The 21,685-nt window shown below is 52.6% G+C and overlaps 2 protein-coding genes and 1 long non-coding RNA gene across 6 annotated transcripts; 1 reads left to right on the top strand and 2 right to left on the bottom strand.

Moving 5' to 3' along the window:
- Positions 1-233: 233 nt before the first annotated feature.
- Positions 234-15,083, bottom strand: WNK4 (WNK lysine deficient protein kinase 4). Of its 4 annotated transcripts, none has more exons than XM_059670243.1 (19): positions 14,335-15,083; positions 12,821-12,993; positions 11,601-11,821; positions 11,163-11,320; positions 10,576-10,664; positions 10,266-10,482; positions 8,068-8,332; positions 7,731-7,852; positions 7,447-7,505; positions 7,230-7,347; positions 6,849-6,965; positions 3,177-3,314; positions 2,605-2,659; positions 1,892-2,502; positions 1,753-1,813; positions 1,235-1,643; positions 947-1,146; positions 729-784; positions 234-579 (listed from the first exon to the last, which is right to left on the bottom strand). In XM_059670243.1, exons 1-19 carry the CDS (start codon positions 14,947-14,949, stop codon positions 577-579), a joined length of 3,687 nt encoding a protein of 1,228 aa, XP_059526226.1. In that variant the 5' UTR covers positions 14,950-15,083; the 3' UTR covers positions 234-576. The 4 variants fall into 4 exon arrangements, with proteins under 4 accessions (XP_059526226.1, XP_059526223.1, XP_059526224.1 ...); XM_059670240.1 differs by having other exon boundaries at positions 687-784; positions 14,335-15,082; XM_059670241.1 differs by having other exon boundaries at positions 687-784; positions 1,892-2,499; positions 14,335-15,082.
- Positions 15,084-16,070: 987 nt separating this feature from the next.
- VPS25 (vacuolar protein sorting 25 homolog) lies at positions 16,071-21,020 on the bottom strand. The gene is made up of 6 exons (XM_059670239.1): positions 20,878-21,020; positions 20,519-20,664; positions 19,529-19,582; positions 19,078-19,166; positions 18,238-18,313; positions 16,071-16,675 (listed from the first exon to the last, which is right to left on the bottom strand). The coding sequence occupies exons 1-6, from the start codon at positions 20,928-20,930 to the stop codon at positions 16,563-16,565; spliced, it is 531 nt and encodes a 176-aa protein (XP_059526222.1). The 5' UTR covers positions 20,931-21,020; the 3' UTR covers positions 16,071-16,562.
- Positions 19,805-20,643, top strand: LOC132218673 (uncharacterized). Its single transcript, XR_009449238.1, has 2 exons — positions 19,805-19,938; positions 20,183-20,643. It is a non-coding gene; the product is annotated as an uncharacterized LOC132218673 (long non-coding RNA).
- Positions 21,021-21,685: the final 665 nt, after the last annotated feature.

The following is a 21,685-nucleotide window of genomic DNA, read 5'->3' as shown; positions in this document are numbered from 1 at the left end:
TAACTTCCATTGGGGCCGGCCTGCCTGTGCAGGCCTAAAGGTGGGATCGAGATGGTGAGGTGGATCACTGACTTTGCAGTTTCCTCATGAACTGCTGGCAGGAAGCCAGAAGGCTGGGCAGCTTCTAGCCCTGCCTCCTATTGTGAGAGGAGATTCCCTTCTAAGTCCTCCCCTTCCCAGCCCCATAAGCCTTTGCCCCCAGTTCCCAAGGCCTGACAGATACAAATTTGGAGTCTGAGTTTCCAGCATTTTTATTGGCTGTTAATTCCGGTGTCCACTTGCCCAGCTGGGAGTGTGCCCTGTGAAAGCATCTGCGTTTGGGTGGGATTGCTTAGTGGTTGGCTCTTGGCTAGGGAGGTAGCAGGCTGCAGAATTTATACTTTCTACACACAGCAAATAGTTCTCACATGCTTGGCTTTTGCCTATAATGGAACAGCACTCTCCATGCCCCTTTGTCCTTCTACTCCCTCAGTGCTGAGGTCTTCCTTGCAGAGTTGTACTGATTAGCAGATTCTGAGAGCACAAGCTCCATGGTGGGTCCTGGTGTAGGGGAGACGCATGGCTTCTATTCTGAATTCACTGGAGGGAAAAGAAAAAGCACTGAAGAAACCTCCAGGGTGGGCGGAGAGTGAAGCTACAGCCAGATACCATTCCCTGGACTCTCCCTCCCTTGGGCCCGCCCTCACCATCCTGCCAACATCCCCGGCGAATGTCACCCCCTTGCTCGCCCGCTGCTCCTGGGAGCCGGTGCTGCTGCCACTCAGGGAGTTCCTTCGTATGATGCCTGGGTGTAGGATGGGGAGGGAGAGCACTAAGTGAGGGAAGGGGCCACGGGGAGAAGGGGGCTAGTCCCCCCAAACCAAGGGCAGACCCCCAGGGCCTGAAAGAAAGCTGCATCACTAGGAAAGAGGACTGGGAAGATGGAACCTGGCAACTGCAGTCTCACCAGGGCCTGGGGGCTCGGAACGCTGCAGGCTGTTGCGTCGGGAGGTGGGGAAGCTACCCTTGGAGAGGCGGCGCTGGCGGCTGGACAGCATAGCAGCAGGGGCCACGATACCCGGTGGGGGCTGCTTCCCAAGCCTGCTGTACAAGTCCTCAATTTCCTTTTTCTGTAGTGTCTGTAGAGCCTCCACCTCTGACAAGTGCCTGGGGATGCACCAGGAGCATGAGGGAGCTAGCCACACATTTTGCTCTCCCAAGTCCACTTCTTGTCCTCCGTCCTCCCCAGACTCACTTCTGCCGAAGACTCTGCAGCTCAGCCCAGAATTCCTCATCCTCCCCACTGCTCTCTGATTCCTCACTGCTCAGACACAGGCTGCTATAGGAGTAGTTTATCCACACTGGGCTGGGATGGCTCAGGAGTGGGGAGCTGTCCCCCACTTGGGATTCCTTCCCACTGTCCCTTTCCTCCTCCGCTCCAGCTCCCAAGCCCTCGGCTGCACGGTCACTCTCGGCCAGAGCCTCCCTGGCCTCTGGCTCGTCTCCAGCACTGTCCTCTGTGTCTGAGCTCTCTGAGGTCAGCTGAGGGGTTGGAGGCTTCAGGGAATCGGAGAGAGTTGGGGATGTTGGTTGCAGGGAAAGAGGCTCAGCTGGTTCTTTGGATGAAGTCACTTGGAAACGCCCAACAAGCTGGGGCTTTCCCTCTGTGGAGAGACAGGAAGGAGTCATGGAAGGAGGGAGAGAAATCAGTGGCGGAATATAAAATGGACTGAGGATAACGGGCAGGGGAAGATCAATGGTCAGAGGCCTCACCTTCAGAGATGGGTGCCAGTCTGGCTTCACCCAGGAGTGGCCGAGCAGGATTTGGGGAGGCCTACAAAGTGTGGTCCATGAGGAGAGAAATTCTCCAGAATTGAGCCCCCTTAGACACCCCCCCTGGCTTCCTACTCACCTCACTCTCCAACTCAGCTGTCAAAGGTGAAGGCCTCTCCTGGCCACAGGGATCAAGGGGAGAGGGAGAGGGTAGGCTTGATAAGGGACCAGGAGGAGCTGGAGGAGACTGGGAAAGGAGCCCTGGCGAGGGGGACAGTAGGGACTGGGCCACAGTCATCACAGCCAGTGAGAAGGCACTAGCCAGAGAGAGAAGAGGGGCTGCTGTGGTGGAGGGGAGAGGGGAGGAGGAGGAGGAGCATGGAGGAAAGGAATGAGGCACAAGAGTGGCCTGGGAACAACTGGGAGAGAAGGCAGGTGGAGAACTGGGGAGGAGAGAACTCTGTGGAAACTGAGAGGCTGGGATTGGGAACTGGGATGCACTGGGGGAGAATGGAAGTGGAGAGCTGGGGGGGTGTGGAGAGAGATTTGAAACCTGGGAAGAAACTGGAGAAAATGGGGAGGGGCTGGGATGATATGGGGGAGAAGTGATGGGGAAGATGGGACTTGGGAAAACGGGGGTTCCAGGCGAAAATGGGTTTCCAGGAGACAAAGGGGTGCCAGAAGAAGATGGGGAAGTGGAGAAGGCTGCCCAGCTGCTATGCTCCAGGGAGGTACCACTCTGGAACTCTGCTAGGGAGGAGAGAGTGTTGAGATTCCAATCCTCCATTCCCTGCACCTTTCCCAGGAGCAACCCAAGGTTTGGGGAGAGTAGGCACAGAACTCAGTACATACCACTGGATGGGTTGGGGAGGGGGCCTGGGAGAACAGGCAATGGTGCAGGCTCCTCCTGAGGGAGAGAAGGGGGCCCACAGTCACAGTGGGGAAGAGCCTAGTCTTGGTTGCAGACGAGGGTTCTTAAGCCAGGACCCACGGACCTCTAGGAGTCCATAGATGGATTTCAGGAATTCAGAAATGTATTTGCTTAAATATTTAGAAGTAAAGGGCATGATGTCTACAACTTAAGTGATTCAGAAAAAAATATATACACGCACATATAGAGGGGAAAAGAAAAAGCTAATGTGGCAAAAACAACTAGCAAATCTAGGCTAAGAGTATCTAGTTCTTTGTACAATTCTTGCAACTTCTTTCTGTAAGTCTGAAATTATTTTAAAATAATAAGTTAAAAGAAAAGTATGCATTGAACACATTTTTCTAGAACAAGGCTTTCATCGGAGGCCAAAAGCCACTGTTTTAGGTTTCCAGAAATGAAGAGAAGTTAGATCCAAGGCCACTAGCGAGGCAGAGAGTAATGAAGCCTTGAGCAGAGAATCAGTTTCCCCCTGGAGGTGTCCAAGGAGTCTGACCTGAGGGCCCAGGGGATCTTCAGCAGCCTCCACAGGGCCAGTATCTCTCTTCAACAGGGTCTCCACTCGATGAATAATCTCCCGAATCCTGCTCAAGAATCCAGCTCGCTCCGAAGGCAGAATGAACTCATTATATACCTGGCAAAGGTCAGCAGGAAGGGGAGGGAGGGTTCAGTTATCCCACTCATCTCTCTCCCCCTGCCCTGATCTGTAAAAGCCAGCCTTTCACCCTACCACTTCTGCCAACCACCAACCTAAAACAAGTATTTAATAAATATCTACTGTGTGTCAAGCACTGAGTGATGTTAGCTACTATCCTCCTAGTGGTTCTCAACCTTCCTAATGCCGTGACTCTTTAATACAGTTCCTCATGTTGTGGTGACCCCCAACCATAAAATTATTTTCGTTGCTAATTCATAACTGTAATTTTGCTACTGTTATGAATCGTAATGTAAATATCTGATATGCAGGAGGTATTTTCAGGGGTCACGACCCACAGGTTGAGAACCGCTTAAGCTATAGAGGAAAATAGCTAACATTCATAGGATGCATGTATATACCAGAGACTTTATATATCTTATCACATTTAACACCAACAACAGCTTTCTGGGATCTTTATTAACACCCCCATTATAGAGTTAAGATAACCAATGCTCAAAGAGATTAAGTTCAGTCTGCCCAAATTCACTGGATTTGCACCAGATTGCCCAAACCCAAAACCTGAGTTCTTTCCACTGTTGCCTCCCATGCTTTTGGACACAACTCCTACTCTCATAGGACTTATAAAGTATCCCACACATGCGTGCGCACACATGTGCACGGGCACACAAGTAAAAATAAGGCAATAAATGATAAATATATCATTCAATTCCAAAAACGTTTAGTGAGCACATACTATGTGTCAGGCACTGTGCTAGGTACTGTGCAGAATACAGAGAAGCATAAAACAAGGTCCTGGTCCTGAAGAGGGCCAAAATCTAATGGGAGAGACACATGTACAGAACTCAGTATACTGTAAGTCAGCCCGTGGTATGTGAGGCATATATGATCGAGGGATAGATAAAAATGCTATTCCAGGTGGGGGAAAGGGAGAGTTGTTGTTTAATGGGTACAGAGTTTCAGATTTTCAAGATGAAACAGTTCTGGAGATCTGTTTCGAAACAATGTGAATACACTTCACACTCATGAACTGTATACTTAAAAAGGGTTAAGAGGACAAACTTTATGTTATGTGTTTTTTTAACCACAATTTTAAAAACTGCTACTCCAAAGAGAGAGAGCAGGTCACTCTACCCCAAGAGGAGCTGGGGGAGTTGGGATGGCATCACAGAGCTGAACCTTGAAGGATGAATTAAAAAGCCCTTTACTGAAGACCTACCATGTGTAGATACTTCTCCTATATTATATCATATTATATCATTTCCCTTCTCATATGTATTATATCACATTTCATAGAACATTTTTGCAAAACAAGTGTTATCACCTACATTTTATTGATGAGCAACTGAAGTTCAGAAAGGTTATGAAACTTGCCCAAGTTTTTAGTAAATTACAGTGAAACTTGAACTCGGTCCTGTGTGAAATCCCACCCTTTCCTCTGTTCCATGCTGCTCATCAGGAAGAGAGGGGCAGTGTAGGCAGAGAGAACAGCATGAGTAATAGCTCTGAGGCATGAAGCGGCATGGCACATTCACAAAATGGTGAGACGTAAGCACAGCTGAAAATGCTGTGAATTTTAAAGACCATGTTCCAGAATATCGGATTTAATCTCAAGAGAATTCTGCTGCAGAGAAGTAGAGGATGGCCTGGTAAGGAGAGAAGAGAGAGCAATGGGTGCTGGGTGCAGGGGGTGGGGTCTCCGTGGCAGTGTGGATCTGAGAGGGCTTGAAAGCCCAGCAGAGAAGTTTCTCAGGCAAGAGATGAGAGACCCCTGAGCAGATGGAGGCAAAAGCAGGAAAGCAGCCAGCCTCTTCAGAGGACTATTTAGAAACCAGGGTGACGGAGGAAAGATCCTGGAAGGGTCCAGTAGCTTGATGGGAGGTGGTAAGCTTGCATGTCAAATGAATGACATGATAGAGGATAAGCTTTTTAGGAGAGAGTGCCAGACATTTCTCCCATTTCCTTTCCTCTTTCACCCCAGAGGCTGACAGCCACCAACCACCCTTACTCCACCGAAACTGGTTTCCCACAAAGACCTTCTCCTGACAAATGCCAGTGTGATCTTGCCTTAGACTTCACCCTATGCCACCTCCTTGAAACTCCTCGCTCAGTTTTTAAATCTTTCTGGGATCCTCCTACTTCTCAGGTTCCATCACGGTGTCTTTTGATGACCTATCCTCTCTCCCATTCTAGAACTGGGGGTATCCATGGAGACACACTTTCAGATCTTCTATGCCTCTGGTTTTGCAGGCCCATCTCCATTCACTCAGTTCTATACTGACGACTCCTGAATCCACCTCTCTCTCTAGCCCTGCCTGACCCATATCCTGCTTCTATGGAGAATCTTATGTTGCCTGTCTGTTATTCAATTCATCATGACCCCTAAAAAAGCCCACTTTCATTTCCAACTTACCCTCTCCTTTGATGGTCTACTTCCAATAGTCCCTCTAAGCTACAAGTCACCCTTGATATCCCCTCTCCCATATCAACTCAGCAAATATTTATTCAGCATCTACTATGTGTATTGTACTATGTCAATAAATTACTGTATTACAGGGTCATTTATTTTTCTGAAACCCCTCCTCCCTCCCATATAATCTATTCTTTCCAGTCCACACCTGGCTCCTTGTATCCATCTGCCAACTGGATTCTTTACCCCCAACCTGCTCCCATGTCCCATGGCAGATGGGTCTTCTTAAAACCTACTCTCACCATGTTACACTCTGTCAAACTCTCAGAACCACCTGTAATCCAGGCCCACTCTACATGCCAATCTCACTTTCAGAAGGGCTACTGGAACCCTTAATTCTAGTGTCTCTTCAGGAAGCCCTCCCAATGCCAGATTCTAAGTCACTATCTATTTCTCTGCCTTTGCTCATGCTGTACCCCAACTAGACACGCCTTTTCCACCCTTCACTGCTATTCTTTTTATTTATTTATTTTTTATTTTATTGATTTTTTACAGAGAGGAAGGGAGAGAGATAGAGAGTTAGAAACATCGATGAGAGAGAAACATCGATCAGCTGCCTCCTGCACATCTCCCACTGGGGATATGCCTGCAACCCAGGTACATGCCCTTGACCGGAATCGAACCTGGGACCCTTCAGTCTGCAGGCTGATGCTCTATCCACTGAGCCAAACCGGTTTCGGCTCACTGCTATTCTTACGCATCTGTCAGAGCTTGCACAAGTCCTACTTCTTCCCCTTCCTGCCCATAGCCCATCCTTTACTTACAGCTACAGTATCACATGTCTGGCATGTACTTCACTGTAGCTCTTGGGTATACTCTATGTGAGTCTCAAATTGCTCCAGCTGAGGATCCAAACCTCACTAGATAAACAAATCTCTCCCAAAACAAGATGTCTTCAGTGACACTATGCTGAGTGCCATCAAGTGCTTTAAAAACACTTTTGCTGTTGGAGGGGAGGGAAGGAGAGGTCAGCACCAGGGAAGATCAGGAGGAAGACTGTTGTCCCAGACCCAAAGCTCAGTCCTCATCTTGCTCCCCCTCACCATGGCAGCTGCAATCTCTTCTGGGCTGTCCCCATCCAGATCGAATCGGAAGGTCACCATCTTGCTGTTGTGTGTCTGCAGCTGGCACTCAACGACTCTGTCATTCTGGTCTGAGACCTTCAGATTTAAATTCGGCGGAAGGGAGGAGGTCAAGGCCTCTGTCCGTATCACAGATGCCCACCCCACTCCAACCAAGTGCTGTGGCTGGATTGGAACTGAAGAGAAGCAGACCCTGCTCCCCAAATCTGGTATTAGAAACTGGCTGCCAGTTGGGTACCAGTCACACACTGCTACTCTCCTTTTCTGGCTAACCTCCCCCATCTTCCTGAAAGTTCCCCCCTGGCCCTGAAGGTTGTTCCCCATCTCCCACGCCTTCCTTACACTAGTGACCCGAAGCCGGGATCGGGGTCTTCGCCGGAGGTTTCTCCCTAGCGGTCTCCTCATCCGTCCCATCCCTTCACCCATGTCGCTAAGGCCTGATGCTGCATCGGAGGCATAGCTACAAAGGGAAGGAGACAGAAGGCGTGTCAGAGTGGACGCTGGGACCCCGGAGCTCCATATGTCTCACCCTAGCACCCCAACTCATACCAAAACTTACCTATCTCCAGGGGAAAAGTCACTGCCAGGGCCAGAACGGGGAATAGATAGGGCAAAAGTCTGAAATAGGATATGGGTTATTGAGATCAGAGAAAGATCACTGTTGGGATCCAGGGAGATGGTTTCAAGGATGTTGAGGTACTAGGGAGACGGAATTAAGGATGATGAGGACAAGAGTAATATTTCCAGGGCCATGGGGTGAGGTTATAGGGTTGGATTTCACAAGGAGGGAAATAGGTCATAGGCTTGGAATGGTTGGGAGCCCCCCAAGTGACCCCCTCTCACCGAGGGCAGGCAGAGATGGGACTCAGCGGGGCTGGATGGCACCCCCCTAGGGGGCTGAAGGGCAGGGTCTGAGGCATCCAGGAAGCCGGAGGAGCTGAGGTAGCCATCAGTCTCGCAATCAGCTGGTGGGGGAGGGGATCAGAAAAGGGGAAATAAAGGAGAGTGGTGGCAGAGGAGGGGGCTTGCCTGACAAGGAGGGGCCTGGAGTTGTCCAGAAGGAGCTCCAGGTCTAGATGTGGAAGGCAGGGTAAGTGACAGTGCTGCTGGGTTGAACTTCTGGGTGGGAGGCAGAGGCCAAGGGTCTGGGACCTAGGTCCTAAGATCAGAGGTGACTTACAGGTGGTAGATGAGTAGCTGGCATGGCGGAAGAGGAATGGCTGGTGTTGGTCCGCCTCTGGCTCCTCAGGCTCAGCGGGGAAGGAACTGGGGAGACCAGGAGTCATGGGGATGGTTGCTGGCGGGGGTTCTGGCTCAGGGGTGAGGGCCTCCAGCTCCCTAGCTTTGCGCAGCTTCTCACGCTTTCGCTGGATAGCAGCCACCCGTTCGCGTACTGCACGGGCCACTGGCTGGTAATCAGCTTCACAGACTAAGCCCAGGGCCACCTAGAATAGGAAGGGTGAGGAACACAGTTTGGGACCCCCCTCAAAGATCCATCAGAGCCCTAACCGGTTTGGCTCAGTGGATAGAGCGTCAGCCTGCGGATTGAAGGGTCCCGGGTTCGATTCTGGTCAAGGGCATGTACCTTGGTTGCAGGTACATCCCCAGTGGGGGGTGTGCAGGAGGCAGCTGATCGAGGTTACTCTCTCATCAATGTTTCTAACTCTCTGTCCCTCTCCCTTCCTCTCTGTAAACAATTAATAAAATATATATTTTAAAAAATCCATCAGAACACTTTCTTGTGACCTCCAGGATATGGGAATAAGGGGAACCAACATTCATTGATTACTGACTACATCTATTAACAGGCAGCTCCTTATATTATCAAGGTTAAGTCCTCCTAATAACCTCCTGAGATAGGTCTTATCAACCCCATTTTTAGAAACAAGTGACCAGTTCATGGTTATACAGTCAGTCAGTTGCCCTTGTTGGGGGGGAGTTACTGGCACTATTTGGAGACTTGCCAGGCTGGCTGGCTCAGTGGCTGAGCATCAACCTAAAATCATTCACGGTTCGATTCCCATTCAGGGCACATGCCCAGTCAGGGGCGTGCAGGAGGCAGATGATCAATGATTCTCTCTCATCATTGATGTTTCTCTCTCGCTCGCTCCCTTCCTCTCTGAAATCAATAAAAATATTTTTTAAAAATATTTGGAGACTTTATAGTTGTCATAACTGGGGGGTAGGGGGAAGGTGCTACTGGCATCCAGTAAGTAGAAGCCAGGGATTCTTCTCAACATCCTACAATGCACGAGACAGTCCCTAAAACAAGATGTCAGTAGTGTCAAGGTCAAGAACTCCTATAAGTAATGGGTCAGGATTTGAGCTCAGGTCAGTGCTATGAAGACCTGTTCTTATGCCACATTTCAAACACTTTCTCAGGTTCCTGACCCAGACCCACATGGATGCGCCCCATCCTTTCAACTTCCATTTTTCTATTGAGAATCTTATATTCTCTCCTGTCCCCCTGAGGCCTTCCTAAACCAGCCCCCCAATCTCCTTCCCCCACATCTTCTACCTCCCATGTATACCTCTCCTGGTCTCCCAGCTTCTGTTCATCATCTCTTTTTCATTTCAACAAGCTTTGCTGGGCACATAAAGGAGGTCGGGCAGGGTCTGACGGAAAGGCTGAACAACCTGAGTTTAGATCCAGCTTTGCCACTTACTTGGCACCTTGGACAAGTTATCCAACCTCTCTGAGCTTTCTTTTCCTCATCAATAAATCAGGATAAAATCATTCCATGTCAGGGTTGTAACAATGATCAAGTGCATGTGAAAGTGCTCCAAGCTGTGTACACAAGTGGGCTATTAATGAGTGCCTACCATGTGTCAAGCACTGTCAGGGACAGAAAAACCAATACAACACAGTTCCTGCCCTCAAGGAGCTTGCCGTCTAGTAGAGGAAAAGAGAGAAATGTACCCTGGTGGAAAACGACCTGTGATCGTGGGTCCTGTCACTGAGGACGTGAAAAGCAGCACTTAATTTTGACTCTAGAGGGATAGGCTTCCTGGAATTGACAGTTTTGGGCATGGAGGAAGAAAGAGAAATAAAGAAACCTAAAAGCAAGAGATGGGGGGAAATATGGAGGGGGGGGGGGTACGAAAAAATAGATAGATAGATAAATTGGGCAGAAAAGCATTCCAGAAACACTGAATCAGCAGGAAAGTTGAAGTAAAGTAGGGAGGTTGGAGGACTCAGGGTCTGATCTGGAAAATAAAATCTTCAACACAGAATTGTGTGTGTGTGGTGTGTGTGTTAAGAAGGACACGGGGCAGGAAGGCACTGGCAGGAGATGCCTAGAAGAGTGGTTGGGCTCCTTTCCCACCACCCCGGCTTCCCTCGCATCCCCACTGCAGGGCAGTCTGTCCTCCACTCACCATCTCCTGCGCCACCTCCTCAGCAGCGTCCCGACCCAGCTGGAACAGGAACTCGATGGCCTGATTGTCCCTCGGGCGCCCTCCGCGCCGCGCATCCTCCATGCGCAGCCAGAGCTTGAGGTCAGGCTTCTCACCGTCATCCTCCTCTGCCAGCTCCACGTGCACACCACGCTCCTCGCGAAAGAAGGCGTGAGCCAGTAGGTCCTGGATGGTGAACCTGAGCGGGCGCAGCAGCAGTGAGCCGAGCCCCCACCCCCACCCCCACCCGCCTCCCACCGCCGCAGCCGCCTGCCCCTGCATCCCACCCCACCTCTCATTCTTATCTGTGCGGATGCAGCCTTCAATGATCTCCTTCACCTCGGGCATCTTCACCTTGTAGAAGCTGTTCGGCTTTGTGCCCTGAAGAAGGGGTTACATTAGTCTCAGGCTCTCTACGCCCCAGTTCTGGGTTTGACACGTGCCCCTTCCACACACTCAACCCACACATGCCCAAGAGAGCAACTTGCAGTCCCAAAAGCACAGCGACTGCTGCAGGGAGATTTGATTTCGAATCCCAATCCCCCCGTGTATCGATAATGTGACCTTAAACAAGTCTGCCTCAGCCGGCTTTTCATTTGTAAAAGAGCGGGCAGAATATTAGCCCTGCAGCTCGAAGGATCGATGAGAGATTGGAAATGGAATCCTTTGTAAACTCTGGGGAGTGCTACACACACATCGTTATTCTAAATAGCTTGTACTGAAGGGGGGTGGGGTGTGTGTGCATCCACTGTCCTTCAGTGTAAATCAGGGTATTTTTGTGTCCAGCCTGTTTTCATTAAGGGAAAGGGCACTGGCCAGGGGCTGGTTGAGACAGGAAAATGGGAGGGGCCCTGGAATTCCCCCCACCCCTTCTCTCACCGAAGTGACCTTGCGGTAGATTTGCGCGGCATTCTGGCACTCGGAGTAGGGGTACTCAGAGGTAGCCATCTCCAGCATGCACATGCCAAACGCGTACACGTCCACCGCCTCATCGTACTTTTCCTCGTACATCTCCGGGGCCATGAACTCCGGGGTCCCTGTAGGATTCACAGCAGGCATCGGGCTGCAGAGCCTCCTTTCTGGCTTTGTCGCTCCCCTTGGATGTGCACAGGCCAGGCAGCTCTCTGGTTCTGGCGCGCAAGCTGCAACCCTTCCCCACCGCCGGGCAGCTGGAGGGGATGCCACAGGTCTCCCCATTTCCCCCAGGGTGTTCTTACTCTGTGGAGCTTGAAGGACTCAGCTGGGGGAAAGGGAGACCCCAGGCTCTCTTCTGTCGTGAGGCAGGGAGGAATGACAAGGGCTCCTGGAGGGACTCACCAATGACACTCTTGGCAAAAGAGGCACGCTTGAGTGTGGCCAGGCCCAGGTCCCCGATCTTGACGGAGCCCGTAGGGCCAGTGATAAAGACGTTGTCACACTTGAGATCTCGGTGCAGGATAGGGGGTACCCGGGAGTGTAGGAAGTGAAGCCCCCGCAGGATTTGGCGGCTCCAGCGCTGAAGGACTCGGGGCTTCATCTCACGGAACCGCCTCAGGTATCTGCGCAGGGCGCACAGCCAGGGTTGTGGTTGGGGAAGGAGCCCTCACTGGGAAGCTCTCCCAGCCCTACTCGCACCACTGTCTATGCATCTTCTGCCAGCATTCTCCTAGCCCAGGTCTGCACAGGGAGCCAGGGAGAAACTGAGCCGGGAGGTGTGGTAAGTAGACATGAGGTTATAGGGCTGAGGCCAAGGTGCTGTGGAAGCACAGGAAGGGATGACTAACTGCTGCTGCAGGGGGAGGGCTCCATAGAAGGAAATAGCTGTGTTGCATCTGAAGGATGAGTAGGAGTTCAAGGGTGAAAAGGGGAAGGGATGGAGACTTTCCAGGCAGAGGGGGCACTGTGCTCAAAGGCACGGAGACAGCAAGCCCCAGAGCAGGGTGGGAGGAGGTGCTGGGAATGTGGTGTGTCCGGAATTTAGGCTGAAGATGGGGCTGGATCCTAAGGACTGTGAGCAGGTTATGAATTGTGGACTTTATCCTGAGCGCTGTGGGAGACCTTGACGGGTTTTTAATAATGGGAGTGATAAGGTCAGATTTGCAATGGAGAGAGAACCCCAGACTGCAGGAAGATAGGATAGCTTGGGGAAGAGAGCGGCAGAGTGGACAGGAGAGGGGCAGGGGGGGGGAAGGCCCTTTGAGGGGACTGCAGGTCTCCAGACCAGTGAGGTCAGTGGCTGTGAGGTGGGAGTGTACATGGGGCGGTGAAAGCCAAGTGGGGAGATAGGAGGAAAACCTTGAAGACAGACTGATGGGGAAAGGGGATGCACAGGGTGGTCAGAGAAGAGGCATCTATGGAGGCGCCCAGGCTTTGGCCATAGTGCTGAGTGGACCTTGCCATTCACCACGGCAGAAACAAAGGAGGGGTGGGTGAGAGATAGTGAGCCTGGTGCTGGGCTGGATGTAGAGTTTGAGGAGCCTGGGAGAAGTTCCAGAAGCAATGGGACTGCCCACCACCAGCCCTCCCACCAACCACTACCACCAGGCCACAGAGCTCACGTCTTGAGCGTGCCGGACGTCATGAGTTCAGTGACCAGCACGATGCAAACCTGGCCCCTCAGCACTGACTTCCATGAGTCATAGAAGCGGACGATGTTGGGGTGCTGTAGCCCCTTGAGCATCTCCACCTCCTCGGAGAATCGCTGCCGCTCTGCTCGAGACAGTTTCCGAGTCTGTGGGGTAGGGGATGGGGGTCAAGGTCAAATCTGGCCCGGAACCCCCACAGAGAGGGGTTGGGGTGGGACACGGGTGCGGGGCTGGGGAGGAAGGGGAAGGGTTGAAGCTTGGAATGGGGCTGGGTCAGGGGGATCCGTGGGAAGTGGAATCGCTGGCCTAACCGGCTGCAGACCCCGAATTCCAGGCCCACCCCCTCAAGCTGCCCCGAGGACACGCCCATCCTGGGCCTGGGGCCGCCCCCTAGACCCCCTGCTGGACACAAGCGACTTTATGCAGCCCAGTCCAGGAACCCTGAGCTCAATAGCGCCTTTGTGGCCGCCCGGGCAGGCCATGGGGCGGGAGGGGGCGCCCAGGGGCTGGCAGCAGGCGGGCAGCAGGCAGGCAGACGGGCAGGCAGAGAATTGGGGCCAGCAAGGGGGTTAGCTCCAGAAACTGCCAACTGCTAGAACCAGACAGGAGGTGGGAGGGCTGCAGAAGGAGGTACAGTGAAAGAAAGTAAGGATCAAGGACCAGGTTCCAGGAGACGGCTCTCTATCCCATGGCTGTCCCATCTCCCTCCTTCACCCCCACCCCACCCCAGTTTGGCCGCCTCTACTAGCTTGGCCTAGAGCCTGGGGCGCGGCACTGGCAGGAGCAAGGGGCAAACCCAGTGCCAGGGCTCCGGGAAGGACCCTTCCCCCAGGCTCTGTTCCCCAGTCTGAATCTGAAGCTGCTGGCCCAAACTTAAAGCCTGTGAGACTCAGCGCCTTTGGGTCTGGGAAGGAGAGCCCAGGTAGGCAAAGGGATGAGGAGAGGACTGGATTCGGGCCAGAGCTGAGCTCCTTGTCTCTCCCTGTCCCAACTGTGAAGTCCAGAAGGGGCCTGGGAGGGCCCCATCCTGCCACAACAGCTGAAATCTTCTGGAAGTGGAGAGGACCCTGCCCCACCTTCTGGCATCCATCATCCCAACTTCCTATACAGATGCAGGTAGAGGGAACAGGAGGATCAGGGTCACGCTGAGGGTCTCAGGACTTAGGGGGAGAGAGGGACCACTACAGCAAAGTAGCGAGGCCAGCCACCTTCTCATACCTCAAATGGCTCTCTACCCAATTTCCCACCTCTCAGGGTTGAGTATGGGGACTTTCAAGTGAAAATATCCAAACCTTCAGGGGAGCCACTTACACCACCTGCCTCCGTTTCTCTTTCTGCAGCCCAGAATCAGCCAGATCCATGGATCATCAGAGCAAGTGGGAGTAGGGGTGTCTGGTCACTTGACTGGAAAAATACATCCCTCCCTTGTGGGTCTCCCAACCCCAAACCTCCAAAGGGTCCCATCCCGAGGTGCCACCTAGCCGCACCTGCAGCTCACACCAGGCCACCTCCACCGTGGTGTCCGTGTCTAGCCCTCGATACACCGTCTTGAACGAACCACGTCCAATCTCAATGTCAAACTTGAGGTATCGGCCGTCCGGGGACGTTGCCACAGCCTGGGTCTCTGTGTCCTCCTTTTCCTCTTGCTCCCGCCGCCGCGCCTGGGCCCCAGCTTCGGGGACCCTTGGCGGTTCCCGGGACCCCGGGCTCCCAGTGGCGCACGTGAGCTCCGGACGCACAGAGTCTGCAGCCTTCACCAGGGCTCCCCCAGTCCACGTGCCCTCGGGGGGCTCTTCGGAGCGAGGCGGTGGGTTCCTTGCGGGGTCGGGACCAGCAGAGTCCGGAGAATTGGGAGGCTCCGGAACGGGTGAGGTTGCCTGGGACCAAGAGCTCAGTAACCCCAAGTCGACTGAGCTTCGGCGGCTGAGACGCGAAGAACGCGGCCGGGGCTCAGCTTTCCCGGAGAAGCGACGCGCCCGGCGAGGAAGGGGCCCGAGGCGGGGCGGCCCCGTGGCAGCGAGAGGGGGCGGGGGCCGCAGGGCCAGGTCGGCCTCCGCCTGGGACATGGGGACCGCGGTCTCTGGGGCCGGGGGTGCCAGCATGAAGAAGGGCTGGGCGCCGCAGGGCGGTAAGTCGGACGGCTGGAGAAGAGGCGGCCGCTCAGGAGGACTGGCTGGGTGCGCAGGGTTCGCGCTGAGCTACTGGGGCCCTAGCCCCCAGCTCGCCCGCACCGGAGCCCCACCCCCGGCCCCGCCCCTACCCCCCAGGGCCACCCCCTCCGAGCTGCCAGCGGTGTGGATTCTGGTGCACAGCCCTTCACCCCAGCCTTCGCCCCGCCCCCCGGCCGATATCCCTCTCCCCCCACCCTTCCCTGCCCCGCGCACCCGCCTTCAGGCTCATTCCTGAGAGCTGGGTGCGAGGCCGTGGGGTGTCCTCCCGCACTCAGAGTGCGCAAACCTGTTTGGTGGGGGGAGGGGGGCATGACGCTGGATAGGGAGAGGAAATGTGACCTCAGCTCCCAGGCCCTAGAAAGGGGGGGTGGCTACCACAGGCCTGCACGCCCCAGATAAGGTAGCGCCAGCCCTCCTAGTCGTCCAGAGTAGCACTAGGCTGACAATACTGAGGTCAATGGAAAGGTCTGGTTTTCTCCGACGCCGCCATCCCTCCGCGCTGCACAGGGATGGGAGTGTGCACCCCAGGACAAGCCCCACCTCCAAACCCAGGACCCGGTCACCCATCCCTTCCACCTCCCTACCTTGCCTGCAGCTTGGCCCTGATTAGAGTGGCTGTTTTTGCTATGTGGGCTCTCCTTCCTCCCCCTTCTGTTTGCCAAAGTTTCCAATAAACCAAAGTCCATGTCCGGTTTACTCCCCCTCAGCTCTCCTTGGCCTCAACTACCTCACCCTGAGCAGATGGACAGAGGGAGGGGCTTCAGGGGAGTTCAGGACTTTCATAGGGGAGGTGAGGAAAGGAAGCCATTAAGTTACTCAGTTCAGACACAGAAAGCAGTCTGTCCCAGGCTGTGTTCCATCAGCACTCCCCCACACAGCCCATCCCGCAGATGTAAAACCACAGGCTCACTGGAGCCCGCCAACACTAGGGACCTTTCCATTTACAAAGGCCATAGGCCTTCTCTCCCCTCTTCCAAGCTGCGATTTGCTCAGGGGTTAACACCTCACAGCCCTCCCCATGCCCATTCAGTAGTAACATCAGAGGCAGGCAGTGGGGTTGAGCTTTTTTAATATCATAAATCACTGTCCGGCCCCGCCTCTCACTACCAGATCGCTTCTTGGGCCTCCTATCTTCATATTGCCTGGAAGGCTGCCTGCAGCCAGGGCTTCCACTATCGGAAGGATCCAGCACCAGCCTGAGAGGGGAGGCAACAGCAGCTACAGGGGTGGGAGTGGGGAGAGACAGAAGCTTGTATAGGCATGAGTGTGTGTGTGTAGTTACACATGTGAACACATGTAAAGTGCTGGGTTTACAGACCCTGGCTCAGGGACAATCTAGGACAGAAGAGGAGGTGGGCAAGGAGAAGCACATCTCCTCTCTGCCTCAGCCTCACCCTATCCCAGGGACAGACACATGGGGTAAGTGGACTGAAGCCCTTTGAGTCTGGTGGAGTCACAGATCCAGTCTGTGGGAACACTGGGTCTGTCTCCTTTTGAAAGCCCTGGAAGGGTAGGAGGTAAGGCGTAAAGGGAGACAGGTCTTGCTAGAAGAACTTGACGCCTCGGCCATCGCTGATAGTGATGATCTCTGCTTTGTGCTCCTGCTGAAGGGCCTGCAGAGCCCGCAGTAAGGTTGCCTCATCCAGCCCGTGGAACTCTGGACAGGGAGATAGGGGCAGTCAGGGACACTCAGCTCCTTGGAACAGGGAGTTAGGGGCAGTCAGGGACACTCAGCTCCTTGGGGCCCAAGGCCGCTGAGGAGAGTAGTCTAGCTGGAAGATGAGACTTTACAAGGCCAGGATATACATATGCCATCCATGCTGCTGCAGCTGCCACCCATCCTTCCTGGGTACACCTTAAGAGTAAGGGGTGGCATGCCCAAGCCCTATCTCCCGTATCATCTTGATATGCCAAGGTTATGGTTTCAATCTCCAGTCAGGATACATACAAGAAGCAATTAATGAATGCATAACTAAGTGGAGCAACAAATAAATGTTTCTCTGTCTAAAATCAGTATTTTCTTAATTAAAAAAAAGTAAGGGGTGGAAGAAAGCTTTAGTCAGCATAAAATGAGTATTCATGCTAATTTTCCCACTCTTGATTCTTCTATCAGATTCAACTCCCACGTACACCCCAAATATGTCTGATGCCCAAGAGTGACACCATTTGCTTGCAAGCCAGAGGGGGCCTTGACAATCAAGCCTAGGGAGGTCAAGACCCTGTCCCTGACTGACCCTAGCTGCACATCTGTACCCATCATGAGGACCTGTTCTAACACAAAGAAGTATAGCCATACATCTGGCCAGGAGACTGTTAAGGTCCAGCACAGAGATATGCCCTTTCCTAGATAAAAAGAACAAGACTGGGAGCCAAAGGCCAGCCTAGTGTCTGAAGATATGGCATTATACTTCAGGGAGATGTGAGGCAGGAGGCAAGCCCTGACAGGCTTGCACACATCATCCCCTGCGGGGGCCCAGCTCTTAAGTCAGAAAATTTGCTTTCTGAGGAAGCCTCCAGCTTTGCCCAGCCTGAGCGGTGAGCTGGGCAAGGCTGCAGCACTGAAGTCATAGGTGATGGTGGGAGTAGCAAGCAGAGGCCTGCAGAGCAGGGGGAAAGAGCCAAGAGCTATATAAACTATGTTGGGGCAGTCAGGACCTGGCAGAAAGGGGAAGCGTCCCCTTCCCCCCAGCTAAAATGGGAGCTTTTGGTGATCCTGGGGATCAGAATATGAAGGCAGAAATAAAAGAGCTATGTAAAATCAAACGCTATGCAAATCACTGCCTGGCTGGAAAACAAAGTATTTAAAAGGGCTGAGGGTGTTGGCCCAATCCCTTCAGCTAAGGCCCACAAAGCTTGAGCCCTCTATAAGAATAAAGGGTGAAAGAAAGCCTGAGTCAGCAAGAAATGAGATTTCAAGCTTAATCTCCTGCCCTGGTTCCTCATTTGGTGGCTACACCCTTAATTTTTAACTTTTCATGGGTCACAGATGCTCTTGAAAATCTGATAATATGGACTATATTCCTAGAAAAATACACATACCCCCCACAAACAAAATTTGGGTGTTTTGTATGCAAATTTAGGTGGTTTATGAAAATAATGGCTATGGGCTAAGTAGTATTTAGAATTCAGAAGCAGAGAAGTGGGAAATCTGAATGTCAATTAAACAAGGACTGGAGTGAGGATTCAGATGGCAAAACTGGGGGAAGAGAAAGGCATTACCCTCATCCTCTGTGTCTTCCCCATTGGTCAGTTCATATAGGGTGAACACAGAGTTGTTCTGGCCACTCCTGGAAACCTATGGATACAGAAAATGGGGATTGAACAAGGACCAGGAATCTCTTGGGAGAAGGTGACTGGCAGCTCCACCTCTCTGACCCAGGAATGGTACCCAGTCTCAAACCAGGGTTGTCACCTCTGCAGAGAAGTGGCTAAAACCCACAAGCCATACAGGTGCTATATTTATATGTGTACACACACATTTGGAACCACTAAACCACAGGTCTTCACGTGTCTGAGGATTGACCTCTCATTCTGGTTGTTTTCCTGTTCAGGAATGGGTGGTATGCATTTGTTATATTTGGGTTGTTGATGTTTCTTACCCTCCTTTCTCTCTTGGGAATGTTTAGAGCCGGTGGTAGCTAGGAATTTGGGAGAGTCTGTCCCCACACCCACATTGGTTCAGAACATCGAATTCATATTGTGGACAGCCCCATAAGGGTGCAGTGGGGGAGCGGCCCCATGTGTTTTTTCCCCCTTTCCTTTCCCCATTTATCTCCTGTGGCCAGAGGCTCCAGCCAACAATAGTACTCGTGGTTCCCAGTACTGCATTCTCCAAACATGGCCTCATGTAGCCTCTGGTATCCAACAGGCAAAGAAAGGGAACTTCTGTGCAGCCATGGAAATTGAGTCACTGACAGAATCTCGCCTGGAAGACCTAGGCTTCCTCTTTCTGCCCCCTTCCACTATGCTCAGTCTGGATCTGGGAACACCAGGTATCTGCTGAGCATGGACACAGATCTGCTTTGCCATGTATTTGTCATTGCTGCAGAATAGTCTCACCCACTGATAGATGAGTTTCCCCCATTCTTCTGGCCTCCGCCACATGATCAGGAAGCTAGACTTGTTCTTATCCAACCACTCCAGGTTCCCTGCAAAACAGATACTTATGAAAGCATCAGCTCTAAGAAGGGACAAAGAGGCAATACCAAGGAAGAACAGAGTAGAAGAGACTCAGCTTTCAGAAAGAGAAATTCAAAATCTGTTTCACTATTGCTGTCTGCAAGGCACTCGTTCTCCTTCTATGTCTCTTCGGGTCTCAGGGCACAGAGGAAGAGATTTTAATTTGTATACCAATGGGGGAGGGACCTAGGGAATCGGGCTGTCTACTGAACAGAGAGCTCTGGGCTGCAAGCAAGAGGAGAGAGAAAAGCTATTAAAAGTCTCGTGTTTATCTGTCCTCAGGAAAAGCCAACTAGGAGGAAAAATAAGAAATTTGAGGAATTGAACCCACCTTTTTTCCTCAGTTCCTCTAATACAACCTGGATTGATTCCATGGGGAGCTTCCCTGGTTTAAGGTTAAGGGATTGACATTAATGGAATAAACTAGGGGGGATAAAAATTCGCAGAGCTAGTCGCATGCTGAGAACCACCTGCCCCCCACCACTCCCTCCCACATACTCATACGTGCCGTTCCCCAATGGGATATACTAATAAATTGGCATTTCTTAGACAATGGGGGGAAGAAGATAAAGACAAACTATTCCAATTTAAAGGAAGAGCTTTACAAAATGAAATGTGCTGTTTCCTCATCCTCTGTCCGCTCTCCTTCCTGCACAGATATTTTAGGCATGAATCAGGCAGCAAAAACAAATGACACTTACTTCCTGGGAGAATAGGAGTAGGTAGAGAAAGTTACTAAAGGTAGTACCAGCCCTGACCGGTTTGGCTCAGTGAACAGAGCATCAGCCTGTGGACTGAAGGGTACCAGGTTCGATTCCGGTCAAGGGCATGTACCTTGGTTGCGGGGACATCCCCAGTAGGGGGTGTGCAGGAGGCAGCTGATCGATGTTTCTCTCTCATCGATATTTCTAACTATCTTTCTCCCTTCCTTTCTCTGTAAGAAATCAATAAAATATATTTAAAAAATAAAAAAATAAAAATAAAGGTAGTACCTGAATTTGAGCCTCACAATGACCAGGACAGGAAACTCAGAGTCCAAGGGGCTCAGGTTGGAAAGCTGGGGACTTGGCTTCGGGGCAGAGGTTCTACGACCTGAATGACAGCTGGGTACCCATCGCTGCCAGGGACAAGCGGGTTTGCTGCTGCATTTGGATTTGGGTGTGAAATGGATGCCAGCTCCATCTACTCGCTCTTTCCCACGGCCAGTGTGGATAGGAACCTGACTACTGAGGGCGAAGGGTGTGTGTCTGTGGAGTCCGGGCATGTGGGAAAGTGTGGACGTGCAGGTGTGGGGGCTGGGGACGAGGCTGAGGGAGGATACGCTGTAGCTTCACGTTGTTGAAGAGCGGGCTCTCCTGAGCTTCCATCACCGTCATGCTGGCCTGTTTGTGCAGGCGGCAGAAGGACAGGACCAGCGAGCACCACGCGGCCAGCTGCTTCTGCCGAGTGTCCACGTTCGGCTGCAACCTGCCGGGTGAAGGGGGTGGGGTGCAGAATTACCGGGAGTGAGAGGGCGCGAGGCAGCCCTCGCCGGAGGCGCGTTTCGGGGAGAAAATGAGAGGCTGAGAGTGGTGGCGACCGAGTCCTTCCTCCCCCTCCCCAGGTGCAGGGTCGGGGCTCAGCCCGGGGCCACGGGAGGGCAGGGAGGCACAGCGGGGCTTCGCGGGGGCTGAGCCTCACGTAAAGAAGGGCGGGAAGCGATACTGCCACGGCCACTCGAAACTCATCGCCATCGTAGAAGCCCAGGAAACCCGGAACCTCCCGGCGAGGGACTTCCGGTCTCCGCTTCCGCACGTCCTGGCAGAAAGCGCAGCAGAAAGGTTCCGGACCCTTGTTGGGGGAGACGAGCAGTCCAGGGAGGGCTCTTCCTCTTCTGCCAGTCCCTTGCTATTATCCTGAAAATCCTTTCCGTTTAGAGCAGAAGGTCCCTGAGAAGTCTGGCTCAACCCCAGAGAAGGGCAATGACTTCCTCACAGCAGCATAGTTTGTTCTCAGTACTGCAAGCAGAACCCCAGGTCCCCAGATCCCAGCCTAGGATTGTGTCCACTATGCTGGGCTTCTTTCAGTAATGACATTTGTGTCAAATGCCATTTGAGTTAAACGCCTCACATTTCCCAATCTCTTCGATTCCTATGTCCTTTGACTCTACCTTTCTTCAGTCTCCTGCAACACCCGTGGGAACACGTTTGTAGCTGGAAACGGCTCTGCTTTCATGGTTCAGAGCAGCCATCCTTGACCACAGCCATCCATCTCTGATCTCTCTCCCGTTCTCACCTTCCTAGTCTCAAGCCCCAGAGCCCTTTTGGTCGTGACTCCTTACCTAGACTTGACTACTCAATTCTGTCCCCTTGTCTACCTACGTGCTGGTCAGTTTCCAAACCAGATTGTTGGTCCCTGCCCACCCACACTCCCTTTTTGTGTCACTCCTTGGCAGGGGAGTATGCCTAGAAAAAAAATCACCAGAGCATGCTGACTGAGACCCAGATTC

This window comes from Myotis daubentonii, chromosome 16, assembly GCF_963259705.1.
Source record: "Myotis daubentonii chromosome 16, mMyoDau2.1, whole genome shotgun sequence".
NCBI classification, from domain to species: domain Eukaryota; kingdom Metazoa; phylum Chordata; class Mammalia; order Chiroptera; family Vespertilionidae; genus Myotis; species Myotis daubentonii.
This window is presented reverse-complemented; position numbering and strand designations above follow the sequence as displayed.